The following is a 21959-nucleotide window of genomic DNA, read 5'->3' as shown; positions in this document are numbered from 1 at the left end:
CACAAACTGCCTCCAGCTTGTAAACCTCACAAAGGCTATTGTTGAAGGATCTTTAGAGACGGTTGAGCTCAAGCATGCAGACGCACCGGTTTACACTTCACCTAAACTCGAGGAGAAGTGGAGCCTCTTTCAGAAAATCCACCGAAGAAGAAACACAAACCTGACCAAGAAATTATAATCTGGCATGTGTTTATATTTGATGTACAACAAAAATAACAATATTGTGGAAGTTATTAATTTTAAAAACTCTGCTCTAAGATACAGTAGCATCACAGATTGTTTTCACTGCACACATTAAACATGAAGCGCATGAATAAAGCTTCACAAGGTTGGGTTTGATCGTGTCCTGAGATTGATTTGTATTCATTATTAACTCTTATTAACAGTTTTTGGCCATTGCTCAATGTGAATATTCAGAAAAGTGAATGAGCAATCAGACGTTCAGAGATTGAATCTGGGCTTGATTATTATTACTGATTATTCTTTAAGAAACACAGACCAAGCAAACTGCTGTTACAGAGAATGAACGTCTTCACATTTACACAAACTGAACTTTTAAGAGCGGATGATCTTGACTTGAATAATCTTTGTCCTGCCTTTAGCGTTTTGTTTTAATCATACAAGAGGTTACTTATGAAATGAAGGCATGTGCAAGTAAACACTAACACTGAATGAGAATCTGGCTCGGGTTAATGAAACTATGAGAATATTGTGGTTTCATGTTTCTATTTTGATTATTTTTATAGACCAGAAAAACACAAGGATTCTGGATTGTGACGCAGGAAAAATCCAGGGAAGTTCAGAAGTCGAGGTTATAGCTGATGATATAAAGGCCTTTGCTGGTTCCCAAAACTCCTCTAGTTTCACCAGACTCAGAATATGAGCAAATCTCCCGTCTGTGAGTTTAGTTTCTCTTTTATTGTGACAGTAATCGTGCTGTCCTCTGATAAAACATACTTTTCACACCTGTTTCGAGTGGCTTCCGTGGGTCTGTCGTGTATGAATGAGGGTTTTTGTCATTGTGATGACTTTAAAAGCATTGAAAAGTCAACATTGAGAAGCAGATGAAGTCGGCCGTGACAAATACTTCACCAGATAAACACTGAGCAATCACTTTAGTACTGTTACTGCGATCCTCCGGTTCCCATGAATTCCTGTAAGATGTTCGCTTGTGTTTCAGCCGAATTATTTCCTGGTCTGGATCAGATTTCTGCTCTTTTGTTTTGACACTCTTCTGAAATCTGACACTCGGCTGAAGCTCTCACGAGAACAGAACAAGGAATCTTTATTTAAGACTGAATTACAGCTCACAATTAAACTCACAGAATATCAAACGAAACACAAACGACCCGCTCCTGATGCACAGTGAAAAATAAAGCTGAATGACGTTATATGTACATACATAAAGAGAGAAAGAATAACAATATATACTAATCCCATCACCACAAAAATACATCAGCAATATCATGCAGATACGTGTAATATATTATAATGCACTAACACCATCTCTTTCTGTCCTCATCAAAAAGAAACACCTTTAAGCCTATTTTTATGTGGATTTTACTGTTGATTCTGAGAATAGCAGTCACAATCAAACTGAATAATCAGAGGACTTCTGGAGAATGGCACGACCTCATAAAAGTTAATTATCAATGAAAGAAAGTCCCAAAATAACACACTGAAACACGCCTGAAGTCAACAATCAGGGCGTTCTGGTTCAACAGGTTTAAAGTTACTGATTATCATCTCATGTTTAACCTTCTGACAAATCACACAGCAGAGTAATAATAATATTAATACAGATATAGTTCGATTGTTTAAAGATTATAGTTGTCAACCTTTTACACACCAGAGCCAAATGCAACGCTTCAGATCTGCTAACGAACAAGAGAAGAAGATTCACTTTCTTCCTCATTTATTATTGCTTTCTGAATAATCCCTCCTAGCTTCCTCATAGCACTGGATTCCTCTTCTGATGTCCGCAGGCTTCTCTGAAGCGTTGCTCTCACGTTCCTGTGCCGTCTACTACTCAGTAGTGAACAATAAGACTGTTTCATGGAAACAACCGACATCTGCCTGCGGCGGCAAATGAATGTGTACACAGACGGCTGCCTGACTGACAGCGATTCTCACCAGCGGGACTGCGCTCCTTTACCTTTCAGGATCCCACGCACCTGAGGAAAGAGCAGAGAAACATGGGTCAGTGATTCAGTCCTCCAGCGCTCCTCCACTGACTCCAACGCTTCAGAGTAATCTGTGAGTGCTGCAGCTCAGGGAATCTCAAACATCATCGTCTGGTCTGACCGGTTAGCGACAGCGTCCAGATGAACCCTAACCCTGACGCTGGGAATCACACGATGATGAAAATACAGTCTAGTGCACTAATCTAACATATACGTATTATTATAATCAGATCAGCGCTGTAATAGAGAGTCTTTGTGCATCATTACGGGAGAGCGTTCACATCACTAGCTGCATTTACATGGACTCTAACAATCCGATCGTAATAGGACTAGAAGCACAATCTGAATAAAACCTCGTCAATCGGACTGAATTGGCCAGCTCTGATTCAGATTTCGATCGGATTGTAAGGGGTGCTTTATTCCTTTTGTAATCCGAGCGAGAGGACATGCAAACACTTGATCGGATGGAAAAGTGGAAAATACTGCACATGTGCAGTGACCTAAAAACAGTGTAATGACGCGCGGAAAGAGCTGCTCTGGTGAATAACGTGTCCTAAATGAGTTACTGAGTCATTCTAAAATTCTGCTTTCACTCAGCGTCTGTGAAGTAAAGCAGCACAACGTCCCAGCAGTCCTTGTTTAAGACTCTCATCCACAGACGACGAGATTTGTGCGCGGGAAGGGCACTTTTACTGTTTTATAAAGTAAGAAGCAAATAAAGTTTAATGATATTAATAAAAACAGTATTCTTCCACCAAACAATGTAGTTCCTCAGAAACAGTTGAGGTTGCAACAAAGTGGTTGCCGAGCAACAGACAAACGTAAACAAAGGTGTATGTTACTTTGTAGAGTCATTTACAACAGCTTCGAACGCGGCTCAACCAATCAGAATCAAGCACCGGAACTCTCCGCTTTATAAACTTTATTTAGTGTTCATGTAAACACTACGCTCAGATTCGTCAATCAGAATGAATTAATTCCGATGGAAGCACAAAGTGTCCATGTAAACGTAGCTATTTTGTGTCGATGGATTTAATATTGTAATATTATTTTTATGTTGGGTATCTGTTGCATTAAGATGCATTTGGATGAGGAAATGAACTTGCTAGCAGAGCGATTCAGTTTCATATGCTCTTTTTCAAAGATATGGACGATGCAATGTTAATAATAACTAGCGGTGTTATCGTCTACAGTATGTTAGATTGGAGCGGCGGCCGAGTGAATGGATGAAGCTGAGCTTGAGACACAGAAGCGCTGGTTCTCTGACCTGGTCTCCCAGGGGCCCGTGGGGCACCAGCTGGGCCGGCTGCTCGTTCTCCAGGTTCCTGGCGCTGGGATCGGCTCCTCGTCTCAGCAGCAGTCGCACCGTGTCCAGCTGAGCTCGCCGGCCCTGCAGAGCACTGGCCATGTGCAGAGCCGTGTTCCCGCTGAACGCCTGCGGGTCACAGAGCACAGGTCAGAGGTCAGAGGTCACACCAGCGCTGGACACAGCACCGCACACTCACCTTGGCGTTTATGAGCGAGAAGTAGTTGGACTGATCCAGAAAGAGGCGCAGCAGCTCGACGTTGGCCTCTTCGGCGGCCATATGCAGAACGGTGCGGCCGCTCTTACAGTCCTGTTAGAAACACAGGAAACACGCGAGTCACCACACACACACACACACACACACAGCACACACAGCACACACACACACACACAACACACACAACACACACACTCACTCACACACACACACACACACACACACATGTCTATTTTCAGTTATTTAAAATGTATTTATATGTAATTGTTTACTTAAGATTTTATTTTAAGTAAAGTACAAATGAGGAAAAATTATACTTGCATTTGATTAAAATGGAAACAATTTTATACTGTAAAATGAAAAGGCTGTAATACTTAAATAGAAATGCCCACAATTGGAAAAAGCTAGAACAGAAGCAGTTTGTATTAAACTTTTTCCATAGTTATTCCTGCACTATATTGTCAGGCCTGGTCTAATCCCGTCCCGCTCCAGATGGGGTTGAGGCCAGGAGAGAGGACTGTCACCCTGCAGGTGGGTGTGGAGAGCAGCTGGGGGATCACTCCCCTTACGCCTCACCTTCTCCTCCTCCCCGTCTCCCCAAAATCCTGTTTTTAACACATGACCGGATGCCCTGAATTATTCAACCTTTTCAATATTTCACATGGCCCCCTTTTCCATGTTTGTTGCCCTGGCCTTATGCAATTTTCATGGAAAAAAAATGTTTTTGTCCTACTTTAAATCACAGGCGAGACCGAGCAAAGGTTTGGTATCACTGGTGTGAAGACTGTTTTGTATATAGACTGAAAAGAGTTTGTGATAAAGACGTGGAGAAATTCTCATGAAATTAGATCGGCAGGCTCAAAAAAGAAATGAATAGATAAATTATTGTTTCTCACATATATTTTCTAAATCACTCTGTAAAATACATTGCAGAAGTTTGTAATAATTACCATTTCAATTTTATCTCATGCTCACAAAGACTGCATTCATTGTATTGATCAACAATACAAAAGATGACATTTACGAAATTGAAAAAAATGCAATACATTGTTTTATTACAATTTAAAATAACTATTATTATAGTAGTAAAATGATACATGATCCTTCAGAAATCATTATAATATGTGTACTTGGTGCTCAATTATTAATAAAGGTTATTATTTTTATCAATGCTGAAAAAAACGCTAACAATTTGTGCAAACAAACAAACTTTTTCTTTCAAAAACATTTAATCTTAAATATTCCAAAATTTTGACCAGCAGTAAAAATGTATCGATCTATCGATGTTAGGTTTAGATAATCTCTATCTAACCCTAACCCTAACCCTAACCTCTATCTATCTATCTATCTATTCACACACACACATATACATACATATACACACACACACACATGTCTGGTTTGCTATCCTTGTGGGGACTCTCCATAGGTGTAATGGTTTTTCTACTGTACAGACCGTATATTCTATTGCCCTACACCAACCCTACCCCTAAACCTACCCCTCACAGGAAACTTTCTGCATTTTTAGATTTTCAAAAAACTTAATTCTGTATGATTTATAAGCTTTTGTACCCGTGGGGACCACAATTTAGGTCCCCACCGTGACACGAGTCCCCATGAGTCTGTGTGTTGTCAGGTTTAAGTCCCCACCAGGATATATAAACCAGTACACACACACACACAGCACACACAGCACACACACAACACACACACACTCACTCACACACACAACACACACAGCACACACAACACACACACAGCACACACACAGCACACAGCACACACACAGCACACCTGGGCTGCATTCACAAAACAGCTGAACTCTTTCCACGCCAGCGCTTTTGAAAAAAGTTGCCAGCCACCGCCAGCATTTTTGCTGATTTTCACAAAAATTTAATGGCCCCCAGAATATCTGAACATGCAATACATCAAAATAAAGATCAGACCCTCTACTTTTAAACAAAAAATCTGTTTTATTCTAGCTTCAAGCAATGATTTTTTTATCAACACTTGAATGTAGGTAGGTTTCATAAAAAAGCAACATTTTGAGCAAAAAGCTGAGAAAATTGCATTTTTATCAACTACTACGTCTGGATCATATTCAGTAATATTATCAAAGCAAAGCTGCAGTAGATGGCTTCCATCAGCGCTCCCAAAGCTTGCACAGGTCTTTCTGGATCCACATTTCACTCGCTAACATTAGGCAGTTTCCATTTATATGCAGTTAGTGTTGATGATATCATTATTTTTCATATGCATATGCTTACATCTGAGATCGCTGGTTTCTGCGTCTTCCTGGTCTGTGTTTTTGATCGAGTGATTCTAGACTCATTCAGGAGATGCGTGATAGCGCCCCCTAGCGTATAACAGTGAAAAATCAGCACACACAGCACACACACAGCACACCTGGGCTGCATTCACAAAACAGCTGAACTCTTTCCACGCCAGCGCTTTTGAAAAAAGTTGCCAGCCACCGCCAGCATTTTTGCTGATTTTCACAAAAATTTAATGGCCCCCAGAATATCTGAACATGCAATACATCAAAATAAAGATCAGACCCTCTACTTTTAAACAAAAAATCTGTTTTATTCTAGCTTCAAGCAATGATTTTTTTATCAACACTTGAATGTAGGTAGGTTTCATAAAAAAGCAACATTTTGAGCAAAAAGCTGAGAAAATTGCATTTTTATCAACTACTACGTCTGGATCATATTCAGTAATATTATCAAAGCAAAGCTGCAGTAGATGGCTTCCATCAGCGCTCCCAAAGCTTGCACATGTCTTTCTGGATCCACATTTCACTCGCTAACATTAGGCAGTTTCCATTTATATGCAGTTAGTGTTGATGATATCATTATTTTTCATATGCATATGCTTACATCTGAGATCGCTGGTTTCTGCGTCTTCCTGGTCTGTGTTTTTGATCGAGTGATTCTAGACTCATTCAGGAGATGCGTAATAGCGCCCCCTAGCGTATAACAGCGAGAACATGGAAACATGGAAAATTCCATGTTTGGCCAGGAAAGAGTTAAGGTTAAAAGTAGCTCATAACTTGCCGATTTAGGAGAAAATCTTAAAAATAATGGGCGTGTCAGTCCTAAATGTAGGACTCCTAAATTTTTGCTCTAACAGTATTTCACAAAGCATTCTATCACTAAAACTAGCTTCTAGAGCCTCGTACACACCGGGACGATTATCGCGCAAGCTTATCGCCGACGTTTTTCGACGCGTCTTTTGTGTTCATACCCAAGCGATTTTCGCTGGCGATGAGCCGAGTGAACGTGCAAATTCACTCCCTGACATTAGATGGCGCTTAATGAAAAACAGAAATACACATCGAATCTTATTTGATCTGCAATTCCTCTCCATAACAACTCCCTCTTATTGAGATTTTTGTAGTCGCTGTTGCGTTTGTCATAAAGCCCTTTGTGTTCAGACATCAATGAGACCAGCAGCTCTACATTCATCTAGCCTCGATGCATCTTCTTGGTCTACTCTACTTACTTCCTCTTCGTCGTTAGGTATCAATGTGTGCTCGGCAAGACCGTTTTGTGCTTGAGCGCCACCAAGTCGTGTTTTACTGTAACTTCAGCAGCTCCAGGCACGTGAACAAAAGCGCCAATCTCATTGGTCGGCCAGTTTTTAACGCGGCGCGTCAAACCAAAAAAAACAAGCCCGAGGTGTTTTTAAAAAATGACGCTTTTACGCCTCGCATTTTGCGCGTCGGTGTGCACACTCACATTGGCACCCTTTGTTTAGTCACGAGGCGTTAAACGTCGGCGATAATCGCGCGCGATATTCGTCCCGGTGTGAACAAGCCTTAAATCTGTGAAACGTTAGGAGCAGTGAAGAGAACTCCTAAGAAATTCCAGAAATTCTAATGGTTTCCACTACAAATACCATTAGAAACCATCAACTTTTAACCATTAAAACAGTACAAAATGGTTTTCTGTAGTGTGTTTTGGGACATATTACATTAGGATTTAGTGGTTTTAACAAGCCACCAACAGAAGGTGACCAGTTACCAGTAGAGACCCACAGGGTCCATTACAGTCTCCATTAAAACCAATACAAGTCCCGTTATAACCAGTATAACCAGTAAAACCTTGGCTTCCAGCGAGGCGCCCATCAGCAGCAGAGTGCTGACACACTCGGAGAGCAGCTTCTTCTTCTGCAGCAGAGCCGGACTCTGAGCGGACGGAGGGCCACGGCTCAGCTCCTGCAGCAGGGCATTGTGGGATAGCACCGCCACGTGGAGAGGCGTGAGTCCTACAAACACACAACACTCGGCATGCTTTACTGCGCTCCAACATCAGCCGTGTGAGAATGCATTACATGAAGTAACAGCACAGTAGGGCTGTCAAATAAAAATTAGAATTTAGAATATTTGTAGAATTTAAAACAAAAATCCACATTTAAATGCAAAAACGTAGCATTTGAATGTTAGGTGTGCGTCAGGCTGTCTTATTATCAGCGGTGCACGAGATGCGATGACGATGTAAGTGTCGATGTATTTAATGCTTTTGTTATCGTTTAGGCTACAGACGAAGAAGATCTTGTTTACGGCAAAATTGAAGCCGTTCACACAGAACGCTTATTTATCGCATTCTCTAGAGGGACATCTATCACTGCTGAGAGACGCATGTTTAGAAAACCATGTAAAATTAATATAAGTTCAACTTTTAAAAAACATATCTCAAACTTTATGGCGGTTTTTCCCCATCCCACTGCTTCTCATGTTTTTAAATGAAAAAAGTACTCTTTTGTTATTAGTTTTTTGGTCCTGTGTATTAAACTTTGCATACAGACATGATGCTGTTTTGTTTCTAATTGTTTAAGCAACCTAATTAATTATACTTGGTTTATAAACATTATTTTAAACATTATGCACTTTTTTTCTAAGATAGTCATGTTATTTTATTGTTTTGGAGAAACGTGCATTAGTAATATTTTGCTCGATGCGCTCTCTTGTGGCCTCAGGAGAGAAGCCAAAAGCGTTTATCCATTGAACTGAAATGATGCCTTTTAAATTTGTATATAATTCATATATTGATAATATTTAAGTACAAAATTTAGTTTTTCAGCCATTCTGACAGCCCTAGAGCACAGATGAGCCATTTCTCAAAGACACTGACCGTCATAGTTGACCACCTCCACGTTCACCGGCTGACCGCTCGTCTGCAAGCATCTCTGGATGGCCTGAGGAGAAACCGTGAGTTTGCTATTCACACCATTCCCAAGAAAGCTCTAGAAAACAGATCTCAACACGTACTGCCCCATGGCATTCTGGGAGAAGCCGATGGTTGCGTGCCACGACCCGTCGACAGTTAATGTCTGACAGAAATCTTATCAAAAGAGCTGTGTAGTGCGGCCAGGAGAGGGAATTTCTGCCTGTGCTGCGTGACTCTTTTTTGAGGAAATGCATATTAGTTAAGCATGTTATGAGGAAGTCAGTTAGCGGCTGGTTAAATAAACACTGAGCATCTGACAGAATGATAGATGAGGACTGTTGATAAAAGATGAGAAAATGATAAGAGGAAAAACAGCGGCTAACAGATGCAGACGCAGGTTAATAAGGAAATACTGTGCTGTTAATGACTGTAGGAACTAGGGATGGGCATTTTGGGAAATTTCTCATTTCGCTATAACCAATCAGGGGAAAAAAAGAAAAAAAAATGTTTCGATCATCGTTTACATGATCGATCATCGCTGTCACGGTCGAGTACTCGAGTACTCGATCACTGTTGCGCATCCCTAGTAGGAACAGGCCAGGCTAGTCAACTAGTTATTCAACATCTAACTGGTCAGTTAGTGGTTGTGTACTTAAACCAAGATGCAATTATCAATTACAATTTTCGAGAGTGTTTGTGTGTGGACTGCAGTGAGCCTTGTACCTGTTACCATTCTGAATGCACAGGTTTATTCGTTTTATTAATATTAGCTGAGATCATATGCTCTGATTCTTTAAGGTGTTTCACTTCATCGGACAGATGGCTGCTTAAAAATAGAAAAACAGACTCATCAAACTGAATGAAATGTTAGGCACACACAGTATGTCTAATCTAGCCACTGTGAACGTCTGGAGAGTTAAATCTGATGATCTAGTGTTTGAGAACACCTCCAGATGTGAGCAGATACCTGCAGGCTGGAGCAGTGGCCCTTCTCTGCGCAGACGTGGAGCGGGGCCCGGCCCCAGCAGTCCCTGGTGTTGAGCTCGGCTCCCAGCACAAGCAGGTCTTGAGCGATCAGGTGCTGGTCTGCAGCGACGCTCAGCTGGAAGGCGCTCTGCGAGGACAAGCGTGAGTCACTGTTAATCACAGGGCGTGTGCGCAGGCGTGTTCCTGACAGAGCTGGACACACAGACAGGCTCATGGCTGCAATGGGAGTGTTTTTGGCTCTACCTGGTTGTTGTGTTCTTTCATGTCCAGCACGCCGATGGCAGCCATTTTCCTGGCGAGGACATACGCCAGAGCTCTTCTGCCCTGAGCCACCGCGATGTGCAAGAACCTGTAATCAGTCGACAGTCAGCTAACGACTCAAGGCCACGTTCCTCTGAACACATGTGATCCAACAGAACAGCCTAGCCACCTGTGAGAGCTCAGACAGAACTGATCGAAGCGTGTAATGCATGTAAGAGCACTCACGTGTCTCCGTCTGCGTCTCGAGCGGTGAGCTGCTCGTGGCTCACAGCTGCCAGTCTCTCCTCCTCCTGCTGGATCTGCCACTGGAAGAAGGAGACCGGAGGCGCAGCGGGCAGGCTGAGGCCGCACGAGGAAGGCTGTGTGTTCAGATGGCTTTGGGCATCAGCGCACAGATCCTGAGGAGAGCCTCTGACCGTCACAGACTCGATGGAGAGCCGCTGATTGGACAGAACGTCCCCGATGTCCTCCAGCATCTCAGCGTCACAGAACATGTCCTCGCCGCACGGAAACTAGAGACACGGAGCAAGCGGCTTCATTCATATTCTGGACATCGAGTGTAAACCCACTTACACTAATTATTTAGAGTCTAAAGTCACCTGCGCTCTACACCAGTGTTTCTCTGCTCATCTAAAACATTCAGAGAGATTCTGAGCTGCTCTGTTGTGATTCTAATTAAACTGTATAGCAGTGTTTCCCACAGACTTACACTCTATGTGCGGGACACTTCCCCCGGGGGACGGACGGAGATATATATATACATACAGCAGACAGGCTGATTGAAAATGTGAATTCATTCTCTGCCACCACGAGGCGCTATCCACCTTTCTCCTAACGAGCCTGCTGCGTTTGACATTATGGGAGGCTCTTCCGCTTTGGGGAAGTTTCACTCAAAAAGACTGCAACAAATAATTTCAAATTGCGCTACAAATAATCCTTATCCATCATTTTCTCTTTTCAGAAGTTAGTAGAATAATGTTACATTTGGTATATTAATGTGACGTGATATAACAACAATATCCACCGTAAGTAAAAGAAAAAAGACATATACTGTGCATTTGTGCTCTGCTCTCCTGATTTAATTTAGGATATAATCCACGAATAATTCCCTGGAACGCGCTAAGAATCTTTTAATTTTCTCCCCAAATCCTCACGTCTCTTTCCAGGTTTGTTTTCACACGGATGCTGTAAAATGTAATTGTTACGAAATATAGACATTACTATAATGATATTTAACACATCTGTAATATTGCTGTGGATAGAAGGGGAATCTTTACGAGTTATTCGTGGTGTGTTGAAAGTAGTTTGTTGATGCTTTTACACTTTTAAATTTGCTTTTAATGATCGATGGTTGAAGGGCGAGTAAAATAATGTCACCTCACTGTACTCAGTTTTTGAAAATGCTTATTATTGCGTTCATAGAGCAAACCTTTGGCTGATTGTTTACAGTGTAAACAGAAGTTACTCCCATAATCTGCGAAAGCTTCATTGGGCGGTGGATTGGAGCGCCAGAATACAGCAAACAAACACTACTTTATCAGCCATTATAGTTGATCAGAAAGATGAAATAAATATGACATCAAGGCTTTTCTGAAGACGGTCAAAGATACATTCTTAGAAAAGAAGCCGTGCCGTGTTTTGATTTTGAAACATGCAGCGCTCATGTTTATTCAACGAAGTCAAAGTCTTAAGGAAAACATAAATATGGGAAACACTGGAATAAAACCCACACGGATCTTTTTCCAGCAGAATTACAGACAGATGTCAGTGTTTTTGACAGGCCTCAGAATCTAGAGAGCGGAGCTAAGAACAGATAATGGAGCAGTGAAACACACCAGGCCGTCTGCGTCTGCGTCTCGCAGGCGTTTCACAGGACAGAGACACACATTCTCCAGTTCCCTCTTCCTTCTCTGCAGCGCATGCATCATAGCTATAATGAAATAGAAAATTATTATCCAGTAACTTTTGACAAACGACTTCCTGTTACTATTACAAATCATAAGTGCATAATTGATGTAGTTACCTGGACATTCATTTTCGACTTGATATCGCTGAGCCTGTGATGAAGCATATAATTAATTTGCAACAGCATAAAAAACAGCACTGGATTCATTCAAATCATGTGATAACCCTGTGCTAATATGAGCTGTACCTGGCTGTGCTTCTGGATCAGCTCTCTGACCGAGTTCTTCACGCGCACGCCCTGATAACCACACGCTTCCACTGAGAAGAAAAACGCTTTAATTAAACTTTATTTACTTTAATCAGTTTGCTGTCCTCTGAAAGCCACTGAAAACAGTCTCCCATGATTACACACATCGATCGATCACCGTCATTAACTAACTGCATGATATATGGACATCAACTTGACACAGTCGCCACTGATGAGCTACTCCTAAATATATTATAGAAACTTTAATTTTCTGTAAAGCTGCTTTGCAACGATTTGTATCGTGAAAAGCGCTAAACAAATAACTTACACTTGAACTGAACTGAATTGAACTAACGTTGCAGGTTTTATTCTCCAGCACAGTTTTCCTGACACGGTCCGTGTAAACACAGCACTTCAGTATGGTTAATGAAATATTAGAAGGGTGTCATAATTAATAATTCTCCCTACCGCTGCTCCAGCTCTGATCCGAGTCGGACAGATTCGGTTCCGCGGGAGAAGCGCACCGGTAGAACGACAGCAGGTGCGCCGGACTGGTCATCACATCGCTGTCCCGGTCCAGAACACCGGACAATCCCTCACTAACTCCGTCGATGATCATCTTCTGCTGCCGTGACGCGCGAGCGAGCGAGCGTTGGGTCTGAATGACGCGACGCAACGCTCGCTGATGAACTTATTCGCGAGTGACGTGTGGCGTGACGTCACGACGCTCCTTCAGCATTCCGCGATTCAAAACCATGAACAATTAAAATGTCATCAAAACAACACGAGGTTTCTTGTTTCAGTGTAAATCTGATCAGTGAACAAAGAACCATCGAGATCTTCATGAACGGAACGTTTCGGCTTGTATTGACTGATCCAATCCAGCCAACATTCATCAACATTTGATGACTTGACCGTTTTATTTCAGGAAGAGCAACCAAGAGAAACTAGACGAAGTAATTACAATTACTTTATTTTATAATTATTAATAAAAGCGAATGAATGAATTAATAATGGTAGTCTATATGACGTTGAATACAAAGAAACAGACTCGGTGCTTTGTTAGATCATGAGCTCCATCTAGTGTTAGTTACAGATCCAGCTGCAAGACGTGACTGTAATATAAATATTGTTATAGTTCACAGTAATCCTAAGTGTTTCACTCTTTTTCTGTGCTGAAGTACTGATGCAAAATACCACAATGGTGAAAGTCAAACTTTATTTACAAAAATGAATTTTAAAATATATAACATAGAAAAAAGAATAAAAATGTAAAATAAATAAACTTGCATATGCCACACTGAACACTAGTTGCAGCACATACTGTAAATATCCAGATGCACACACAGAAATATGTACAGCTCTCAGTAGCTTTGAACTGCAGCAGACTATCAATTCACATTAATTTCACATTCATACATACGTGCTCCTCTACAGTTCAAGGCTACGTCTGGTCGTGTCGTTCCAAAGGAAACAAGTCTACTGCTAAGTGCACTGAAAGAGCCTGGCACCCTGGGTGTGTAAAGATGTAAAGTACTTCAACAGAAATCTGTCTGCTGATATCCAGCAGTGTTAGAAAGCCCAAAGGCAGCACTGTGCAGTTAAACACGAGCTTCTTCACTCCGTGTCTGACTGCTGACAGCATGGAGACAAAGGCTACGAGTCTGCTGAAGGCCAGTGATTAAAACAGGCTAGTGTCTGATCTTCAAGAAGAGCCGGAGGCAGGGCACACGAGTCCGACAGAGTCCTGTGATTCCTAAACACTTTCAGCAGCGTGACATCTGCTTCCACTCGGGTCAGGACAAGCGCTCTTCTGTCCCATGAGGAGAGAGATGGGATGGATCTGGAGGTGTTGCTGTTCTGTCGTCTGCTCCAGCACACTGTCCCCCGCCGCTCGCTCTCCCGGGGAATGAGAGCCAGACTCCGGGATGGAGATCTCCGAGCGGACAGGAGTGTCTGCGGGAATGCTGGGATCTGACGCTGAACTCTGTGCCACACTGAGCCGCTCCTTCACAGATGACTGCCACTCCAGCAACACCTGAAGCTGCTCCACAAACACAGCACACACACACAGTGTATTCATAGCAGGACACAGCAGTATTCATCATTCCTCATCTTCACACAGACCTGCTTCCACAGGAACTTCACAGCTTCTTCTTGAACACGTCTCTGCAGTCGCTCTTCTTCTTGCTGCTTGCGCACCCTGCAAAACATACGAGTTACTGCGAAACACTTTACACGGTTTCAGCTTACAGTATTGTTGAAGTTGATTTTACGTTTGAACTAATCGGCTAACAACTGGAATAAAACAGTGATTCACAAATAAACCAGAATGATTCAGATAAAGCTGCATCCCTTTCCAGTTCATAACCTGATGCACAAACATGTAAACAGTGAAGAGCTTGACCTCTCCAGCTCCGCGGTCAGGTGGACGATGTGATCCTGCATCCTTCGCAAGCGGATCTCAGCACGCACTTCTTTGGCCTGTGGGTGGCAGAGCCGCGTCCAGTGACCCCTCCACCACGACTGGATCCTGACAGCTGCTTCGCTCGGTTCACACTGCAGCACAGCAGCTTTCTGCGTCCCAGTCCAGTCTGAGTCCTCCACAGAACCGTTCTGTAGCACAGCATCACCGCTTCTGTCAGTCCGCTCCGCATGATCCGATCCGTGCGTCAGAGAGCTGAGGACGGCTCCGCCCACTGACTCCTCCTCCGACGGGCGGAGCTGTATGGATGTGGGAGGAGCCAGAGAATCATCAAACTCCTCCTCCCCGCTGTCAGGAGCTGAAGCTGGATGAACAGCAGGGTTAAAGGGCAAGAAAGCAGACTCGGAGGACAGCAGACTGCCATGAAGCTTCTCCTCATCGGTCTGCACATCCTCCAGAATCACCCCGTCTTCAGCGGCGGGCGGCAGACGAACCGCAGCGATCACGGCTGAAGACACAGAGCTCATCCACGCGTTTACCTGAACTCCTGGATCCACATCTACAATCATAATGAAGAACGAATCACTACAGGACAAAATGACAGAAAAACACTGAAGGGCAGATTCACTAAAGATGAATTAGTGCCTGATTCAATGAAAGAACTACCTAGATTCTACAACAACCCAAGTTCATTAACATCTTTGTATTTCTCGCATTGATTACTGCAATGCTTTGCTGGCCAGGGTTTCAGAAGCTTCCCTAAATAGATTAGAGTTGGCTCAGAATTCAGCTCAATGCTGTCTGGAAACAGGACAAGGGATCACATCACTCCTGTCTTGAAGTCTTTACACTGGCTTCATCACACTCTGTGTGAAATATAAGGTTTTGCATGGTTTGGCTTCTCATTATCTCTCTGAGCTTTTAACCTTTTTACACAACGGCACGTGATCTCCGCTCCTCTGAAGCTGGCCTTTTAATTGTTCCGTTTACTCATTTAAAGTCTATGGGGCTTTTTCTTCAATTGCTCCAAAACTTTAGAATGCTTTGCCTGCTGAGATTAGGCAAGCAGAATCCCTAAGTGTTGTAAATCTTCCCTTAAAGCTTATTTTTTTATGGAAGCTTTTAGCGGATTATTTTGTAATCGTCTTATTTTTCTATTTACTTGTTGAATTTTTCATAGTTTGTTTTTATTTGGTGTTTTATCTTTGTCTGTATTTTCACTTTTCACGTTTTACAATCAACTGCTCTCTTCTGTAATGTATATACTGCATTTCAGAGTTTTATATGTATGACTCCATACCTCCACACAATAACTCATGTATGGAACTATGAGCTAACAGTACAATCTATGCGAGTTTTGATTCGAAACATGTATTTATTTGGTATTTAATATTGCGATGGATTCAGATTTCCTACAGTTACAATGGATTTCCTGCAATGAATGATCTACTATAACACACAGAAATGTATTCCCATACACTCTTTTTATTTCTTCATTATTAATCCTAATTTTAGCTTTGTTATTACTTTGTTTACTGATTATTATGAACTTTTAGTTACATTTATTTAAAGTCAATTATCATCATACTACTTGTTTGTTTTAAGACTATCAATTCGATTTCCACGGTATACAGAATCTGTTCCAAATTTTTTCCCTAACAATATAAATTTGTGTCATCAACAAACAGAACAATTTGTAATGCTGGAGACACTTTACAAATATAATTTATATAAAGTACAAACAATTAGGGGCCTAGCACCGAACCTTGTGGAACATCACAAGTGACTTTAATTAAATCTGATGTATTATTATTTATTTGTACAAATTGATATCTATCATCAAAGTAACTTCTTAACCAAGAGAAGGCTTTTCCTCTTATACCACATCTCTCCAGTTTCCTCATTAATAAACAATCAATAGTGTCTGAAGTTTATTCACCTGAAGTTTATTCATAATCCACTTGGGTGAAAATATCTTCTACCAGCTCCATCACTGCCATTCACCTGCACACGCTGCGTTCTCAGATGAACGTTATAATAACCCCAAACTCACAGCAACATGCAGAGATGGAGTTTGAGACGCTCCACACGTGTAAATGATAAGAGTTTGTGTGGAGCAGCGTTTACTGTGAACGGAGCCGCTCTGATACACACGCACGTAACCTACACGCATGTAAATAATTAAAGCACATATTAAACCTGCATCGCATACATTTAATTGAATCGTAGCGTTTGTGAATTCACAATAGCATTATGCTTTATTATGATTTTTAAATGGGTTTAATATATCATGCAGCCTCGGAAAACAGTTTAATAATGCATTTCATGGATTCTCGTCCGTGAAATGCGCCACTTCCGGTATTTATTAGATTACTCGACACGGGCAAAATTAAATCGTTTTTAAAAAATTTTTTTATTGAATACTCGAATAGAATCGAGGAATCATTGCAGCCCTAAAATTATCAAGCCTGCGTACAAATAATTTCTCAAAACTTTTTGAGAACTGGAATAGCAGAGAAATTGGTCAATAATAGGAAAAAGATGTCTATCTACACTTTTAACAACAGAAATCAGGCAATGACTCAAACCTGACACTAAAAATAGCACTGATGCCAATTTGCACCGAAAGGAATAATTTCATCTCATTTAACTCAAATATTCTTGTTTGATATATCCTTCCTCTCAAACATGGGCGATGGCGATGTCTTTAAAATTATTGCTGTAATGATTGTTTAAAAAAGTGCACTCTTTTATATACAGCATGGGTACATTAATTCACCTCCGGGGTTTATTAGCCAGGCATATAATGAGCATTACACGTTCACATTTGCCAAACTGTCACTGCAAAGGGTCAGAGGTGGCATTTAAGTGTCTTTACACAGACTGGTTAATACTGCTCAGAGGTGGCATAAATGCATTTACCCAGCACTGTGATACCGTAAAGAGCATGTGTAAAGATGCCTCTAGAGAGGAACATCAATGACTTCATTCAAATATTGAAGATGCGGTGCAATGTCAGCACTGTGCCCATTTAACTGGATTACAGGTTATTGGTGAAAGAGATGCAGACATTTGTGCTGAAAACCACATAGAACAGTGAATAAGTGATTTCAGCGTGAGTCTTTCACTGATCTGACCTGCCTGAGCGATGACATCCACGTCTGTGTTCTTGTGAACGTTGAGATGCGTGGGGCGAGACGGACTCGAGCAGCAGTGACGTGTTTGCTGCAGCTGTTTCTGATGCTGTCTGCACACACACACACACACACACGTTACTGACCGCTCGCTCACACACACACACGTTACTGACCACTCGCTCACACACACGCACACACACACACGTTACTGACCGCTCGCTCACACACACACACGTTACTGACCACTCGCTCACACACACGCACACACACACACGTTACTGACCGCTCGCTCACACACACACACGTTACTGACCACTCGCTCACACACACGCACACACACACACGTTACTGACCGCTCGCTCACACACACACACGTTACTGACCACTCGCTCACACACACGCACACACACACACGTTACTGACCGCTCGCTCACACACACACACGTTACTGACCACTCGCTCACACACACGCACACACACACACGTTACTGACCGCTCGCTCACACACACACACGTTACTGACCACTCGCTCACACACACGCACACACACACACGTTACTGACCGCTCGCTCACACACACACACGTTACTGACCACTCGCTCACACACACGCACACACACACACGTTACTGACCGCTCGCTCACACACACACACGTTACTGACCACTCGCTCACACACACGCACACACACACACGTTACTGACCGCTCGCTCACACACACACACGTTACTGACCACTCGCTCACACACACGCACACACACACACGTTACTGACCGCTCGCTCACACACACACACGTTACTGACCACTCGCTCACACACACGCACACACACACACGTTACTGACCGCTCGCTCACACACACACACGTTACTGACCACTCGCTCACACACACGCACACACACACACGTTACTGACCGCTCGCTCACACACACACACGTTACTGACCACTCGCTCACACACACGCACACACACACACGTTACTGACCGCTCGCTCACACACACACACGTTACTGACCACTCGCTCACACACACGCACACACACACACGTTACTGACCGCTCGCTCACACACACACACGTTACTGACCACTCGCTCACACACACGCACACACACACACGTTACTGACCGCTCGCTCACACACACACACGTTACTGACCACTCGCTCACACACACGCACACACACACACGTTACTGACCGCTCGCTCACACACACACACGTTACTGACCACTCGCTCACACACACGCACACACACACACGTTACTGACCGCTCGCTCACACACACACACGTTACTGACCACTCGCTCACACACACGCACACACACACACGTTACTGACCGCTCGCTCACACACACACACGTTACTGACCACTCGCTCACACACACGCACACACACACACGTTACTGACCGCTCGCTCACACACACACACGTTACTGACCACTCGCTCACACACACGCACACACACACACGTTACTGACCGCTCGCTCACACACACACACGTTACTGACCACTCGCTCACACACACGCACACACACACACGTTACTGACCGCTCGCTCACACACACACACGTTACTGACCACTCGCTCACACACACGCACACACACACACGTTACTGACCGCTCGCTCACACACACGCACACGTATTACTGACCGCTCGCTCACACACACACACACACAGATGATCAGTGAAGCGCCACCAGACAGGTTTTGCTGTGGATTAAATGGTTTGTTTTGGACGCTACCTCTGTTTGTTGAGGATTCTCTCGAGTTTAGCATCCTCTGCTGACTGTAAGGCAGTTGTGGCGGTCAGCGGACACGTGGATGCCAAATACTGGACCAGCTGTGTGTGCTGCCCCGGCCGAAACACTCGCCCTTTACCTTGACTGTAGAGCCATTCTCCTTTCAGTCTAGAGACACGGCAGAGTGCTGTCATCAGTAATGCAGATGCTTTCTCAAGACTACATATCGCATAAATCAGTGGATCTCAAGTTAAAGTCTTCTATTGTCTTTAATAACTGTAATTACTGTACGCAGGTGTTTGTTAGATGGTCCACAATCTTTTTTTGATGTATTGTTGATGTGGTCCACTAGCTGAAAAAGTTTGAGACCAGCAAATGGCTAAAGGCTAACCCTCTGCGATCAGAAGAGCGCCTTTCTTAAAGCACTGTCAAATGCAAAATGATGTGTGACAGCCTGTACAAAATGATTTGTAGCACCACAGTAAAACACAGACTGCAATTCTTGTCATGAAAAAGGCATCTAACTTACCCCTCTTTTTGTGAAACCACATATCCATCCAGCACCTTGAGACTGAGACACCAGCTGACGACATACGGGCGATAATCGCAGCGGGGCAGAGCTGTGACACACGGATTACTCATGACGCACAGCTGCTCCAGGCCGTGTAACGGTGCTAGATACGACACCTGCACATCACACACACACAGAAACATATTAAACACTAACATCCATGACACATGATTAGGGCTGCTAGTCTGAATAATTCTAATCGAATAATGAAATACATTTTACAGTATAATACAGAGGAGAAAAGCCCTCAAATGAAGATGATTCAATGACATAACATCTAAAACTACTGAACACACAAAGTGGCCCATATATGTTCTATTAAACATGAATCAGTCACAGGTCTACGGTCCACAGCAACCTGTTTCTGAAACAGATTTAAGAATTGTTCATTCAGGTCGTTGTTGTGTTGCATCTGTGCTGTTTTCATGCAGACTGACGGCTCTGGACGATCCATCGCTGTATTTCTGCCACAAGTAACGTGTTTGTGAGATGCTGTGTTAAATTCAGAACACATTCTGTGAGATTACTCTCTAGGGCTCAGCGATAAGCCTGGGACCCATCTGAGGTTTTCAGGCCAGGCGACATAAGTGTCACTTGCTCTATTGTTTGTCACTGAACCTTGCGTTTGTTGATCTGGTGAAGTAATAATAATAAACTTACACATCTGGTATTGTGTCATGTACTGAACATTGATATTGTGGATTCTTCTCATGATTTTAGTAAATGATTAAACATTTATAAATAATTTTCTTACACTAAATTAATGAGGCATGAAATGGAAGTTGTGATCATCCTTTCTTCATTATTGTAATGTATATCCCAGTAAAAAGGCTTTTTGAATGAGAAAAAAAATGTAGGGCGGGACTTGATTTTATCCAGATTTGTATCGTGAAAAGCGCTGTACAAATAAACTTGAATTGAATTTGTCAAACTGATGCACAAGCTGATGATAAATGCATAGTTGAAATGAAGCAAAACAATAAATGAACAAAACCAGCTGAGGATTGTGTTGCTAGTCCAGAAGCTCAAATGTTATGAAGGCGTTTGCACTGTGTGTGTGTTGCGCTGTACCTCGCTCAGGTCTCTGATCTCGTTCTCTGCGAGCGACAGCACAGTGAGGGTCACTGGCAGGTTAGCAGGAGCGCTGCGCAGCGTCGTGATGATGTTTCCATGCAGAAGAAGAGTCTGAAACAGGCCTTAAATATCGGTTACACAATCACCGTTTTCTCTGTGTTTTCCTAAAAATATTTCTCTTAACACATTATGAGAGATTACACATGATTTAGCTCTCAAGACAAATGGCAAATACCTTTAACACTGAGAGCTTGGTGAGGTCTCCTATGTGAGAAATATTATTGTCTGACAGATCAAGATGCTGCAGGGAAACGCAGTTGTTGAGCTGCTCGGTGACCTGCACAAACACACACAGATTCAGGAGGAATCAGCCTCAGTTTCAGTGAAATACACGGTAAATGTGAAAAACACCTTGATGTTGTTTCCAGCCAGATTGAGGCTCTCCAGACGAAGCAGGTCCTTCAGGCCCTCGATGTAGCCGATGCTGTTGTTGGGGAGGTTCAGGGTTCGTAAGTGAGTCAGCTTTGAGACGCCCATCATGCGCACCAGACGATTACAGGCCACAGACAGCTGTGAACACAGAGCAGGTCACACACACACACACGTCTGGACTGACCACAGGTGAAGGCTAGTGTGAATAAATAATGTTTTGATATATTAAACATAAAACGTTGAATACTGATATATGAAATGATTTAAAACATGAAAAAAATCACACAAAAAAAAAAAAAGAAAAGAAA

General features: G+C 42.8%; 2 protein-coding genes across 4 annotated transcripts in view; both read right to left on the bottom strand.

Annotated features, from left to right (window-relative positions):
* Positions 1-1100: 1100 nt before the first annotated feature.
* On the bottom strand, positions 1101-12998 carry nfkbiz (nuclear factor of kappa light polypeptide gene enhancer in B-cells inhibitor, zeta). Of its 3 annotated transcripts, none has more exons than XM_016566612.1 (12): positions 12746-12998; positions 12270-12348; positions 12149-12186; positions 11961-12055; positions 10351-10637; positions 10108-10213; positions 9845-9991; positions 8842-8905; positions 7812-7975; positions 3689-3799; positions 3451-3618; positions 1101-2174 (listed from the first exon to the last, which is right to left on the bottom strand). In XM_016566612.1, exons 1-12 carry the CDS (start codon positions 12894-12896, stop codon positions 2130-2132), a joined length of 1455 nt encoding a protein of 484 aa, XP_016422098.1. In that variant the 5' UTR covers positions 12897-12998; the 3' UTR covers positions 1101-2129. The 3 variants fall into 3 exon arrangements, with proteins under 3 accessions (XP_016422098.1, XP_016422099.1, XP_016422100.1); XM_016566613.1 differs by having other exon boundaries at positions 12276-12348; XM_016566614.1 differs by having other exon boundaries at positions 12149-12182; positions 12278-12348; positions 12746-12997.
* Positions 12999-13547: 549 nt separating this feature from the next.
* cep97 (centrosomal protein 97) overlaps positions 13548-21959 on the bottom strand; it is a 9501-nt gene continuing 1089 nt past the window's right edge. The window contains exons 3-11 of the mRNA XM_016566611.1: positions 21631-21789; positions 21455-21556; positions 21217-21330; positions 20104-20261; positions 19578-19742; positions 17840-17949; positions 14685-15261; positions 14405-14480; positions 13548-14321 (exon numbers count right to left, since the gene is read on the bottom strand). Of these exons, the coding sequence (XP_016422097.1) occupies positions 14034-14321; positions 14405-14480; positions 14685-15261; positions 17840-17949; positions 19578-19742; positions 20104-20261; positions 21217-21330; positions 21455-21556; positions 21631-21789 (1749 nt within the window). The 3' untranslated portion in view covers positions 13548-14033. The remainder of the gene's footprint in view (positions 14322-14404; positions 14481-14684; positions 15262-17839; positions 17950-19577; positions 19743-20103; positions 20262-21216; positions 21331-21454; positions 21557-21630; positions 21790-21959) is intronic.

Source organism: Sinocyclocheilus rhinocerous, unplaced genomic scaffold (genome assembly GCF_001515625.1).
Source record: "Sinocyclocheilus rhinocerous isolate Xijiao unplaced genomic scaffold, SAMN03320098_v1.1 scaffold632, whole genome shotgun sequence".
Taxonomy (NCBI): domain Eukaryota; kingdom Metazoa; phylum Chordata; class Actinopteri; order Cypriniformes; family Cyprinidae; genus Sinocyclocheilus; species Sinocyclocheilus rhinocerous.
The sequence above is the reverse complement of the archived record's forward strand: the minus strand, read 5'-3'. Positions and strand labels throughout refer to the sequence as shown.

What these genes read in the sequence shown, in the direction of transcription:
- nfkbiz (XM_016566612.1), bottom strand. Translation starts at nt 12,896, where the DNA reads ATGATCATCGACGGAGTTAGTGAGGGATTGTCCGGTGTTCTGGACCGG. An exon ending in CGAGACGCAGACGGAGACAC is followed by an intron (nt 10,214 to 10,350) that starts GTGAGTGCTCTT and finishes GACTGATTACAG; the next exon opens with GTTCTTGCACATCGCGGTGG. An exon ending in ACGGGCCCCTGGGAGACCAG is followed by an intron (nt 2,175 to 3,450) that starts GTCAGAGAACCA and finishes CTCTTTCCTCAG; the next exon opens with GTGCGTGGGATCCTGAAAGG.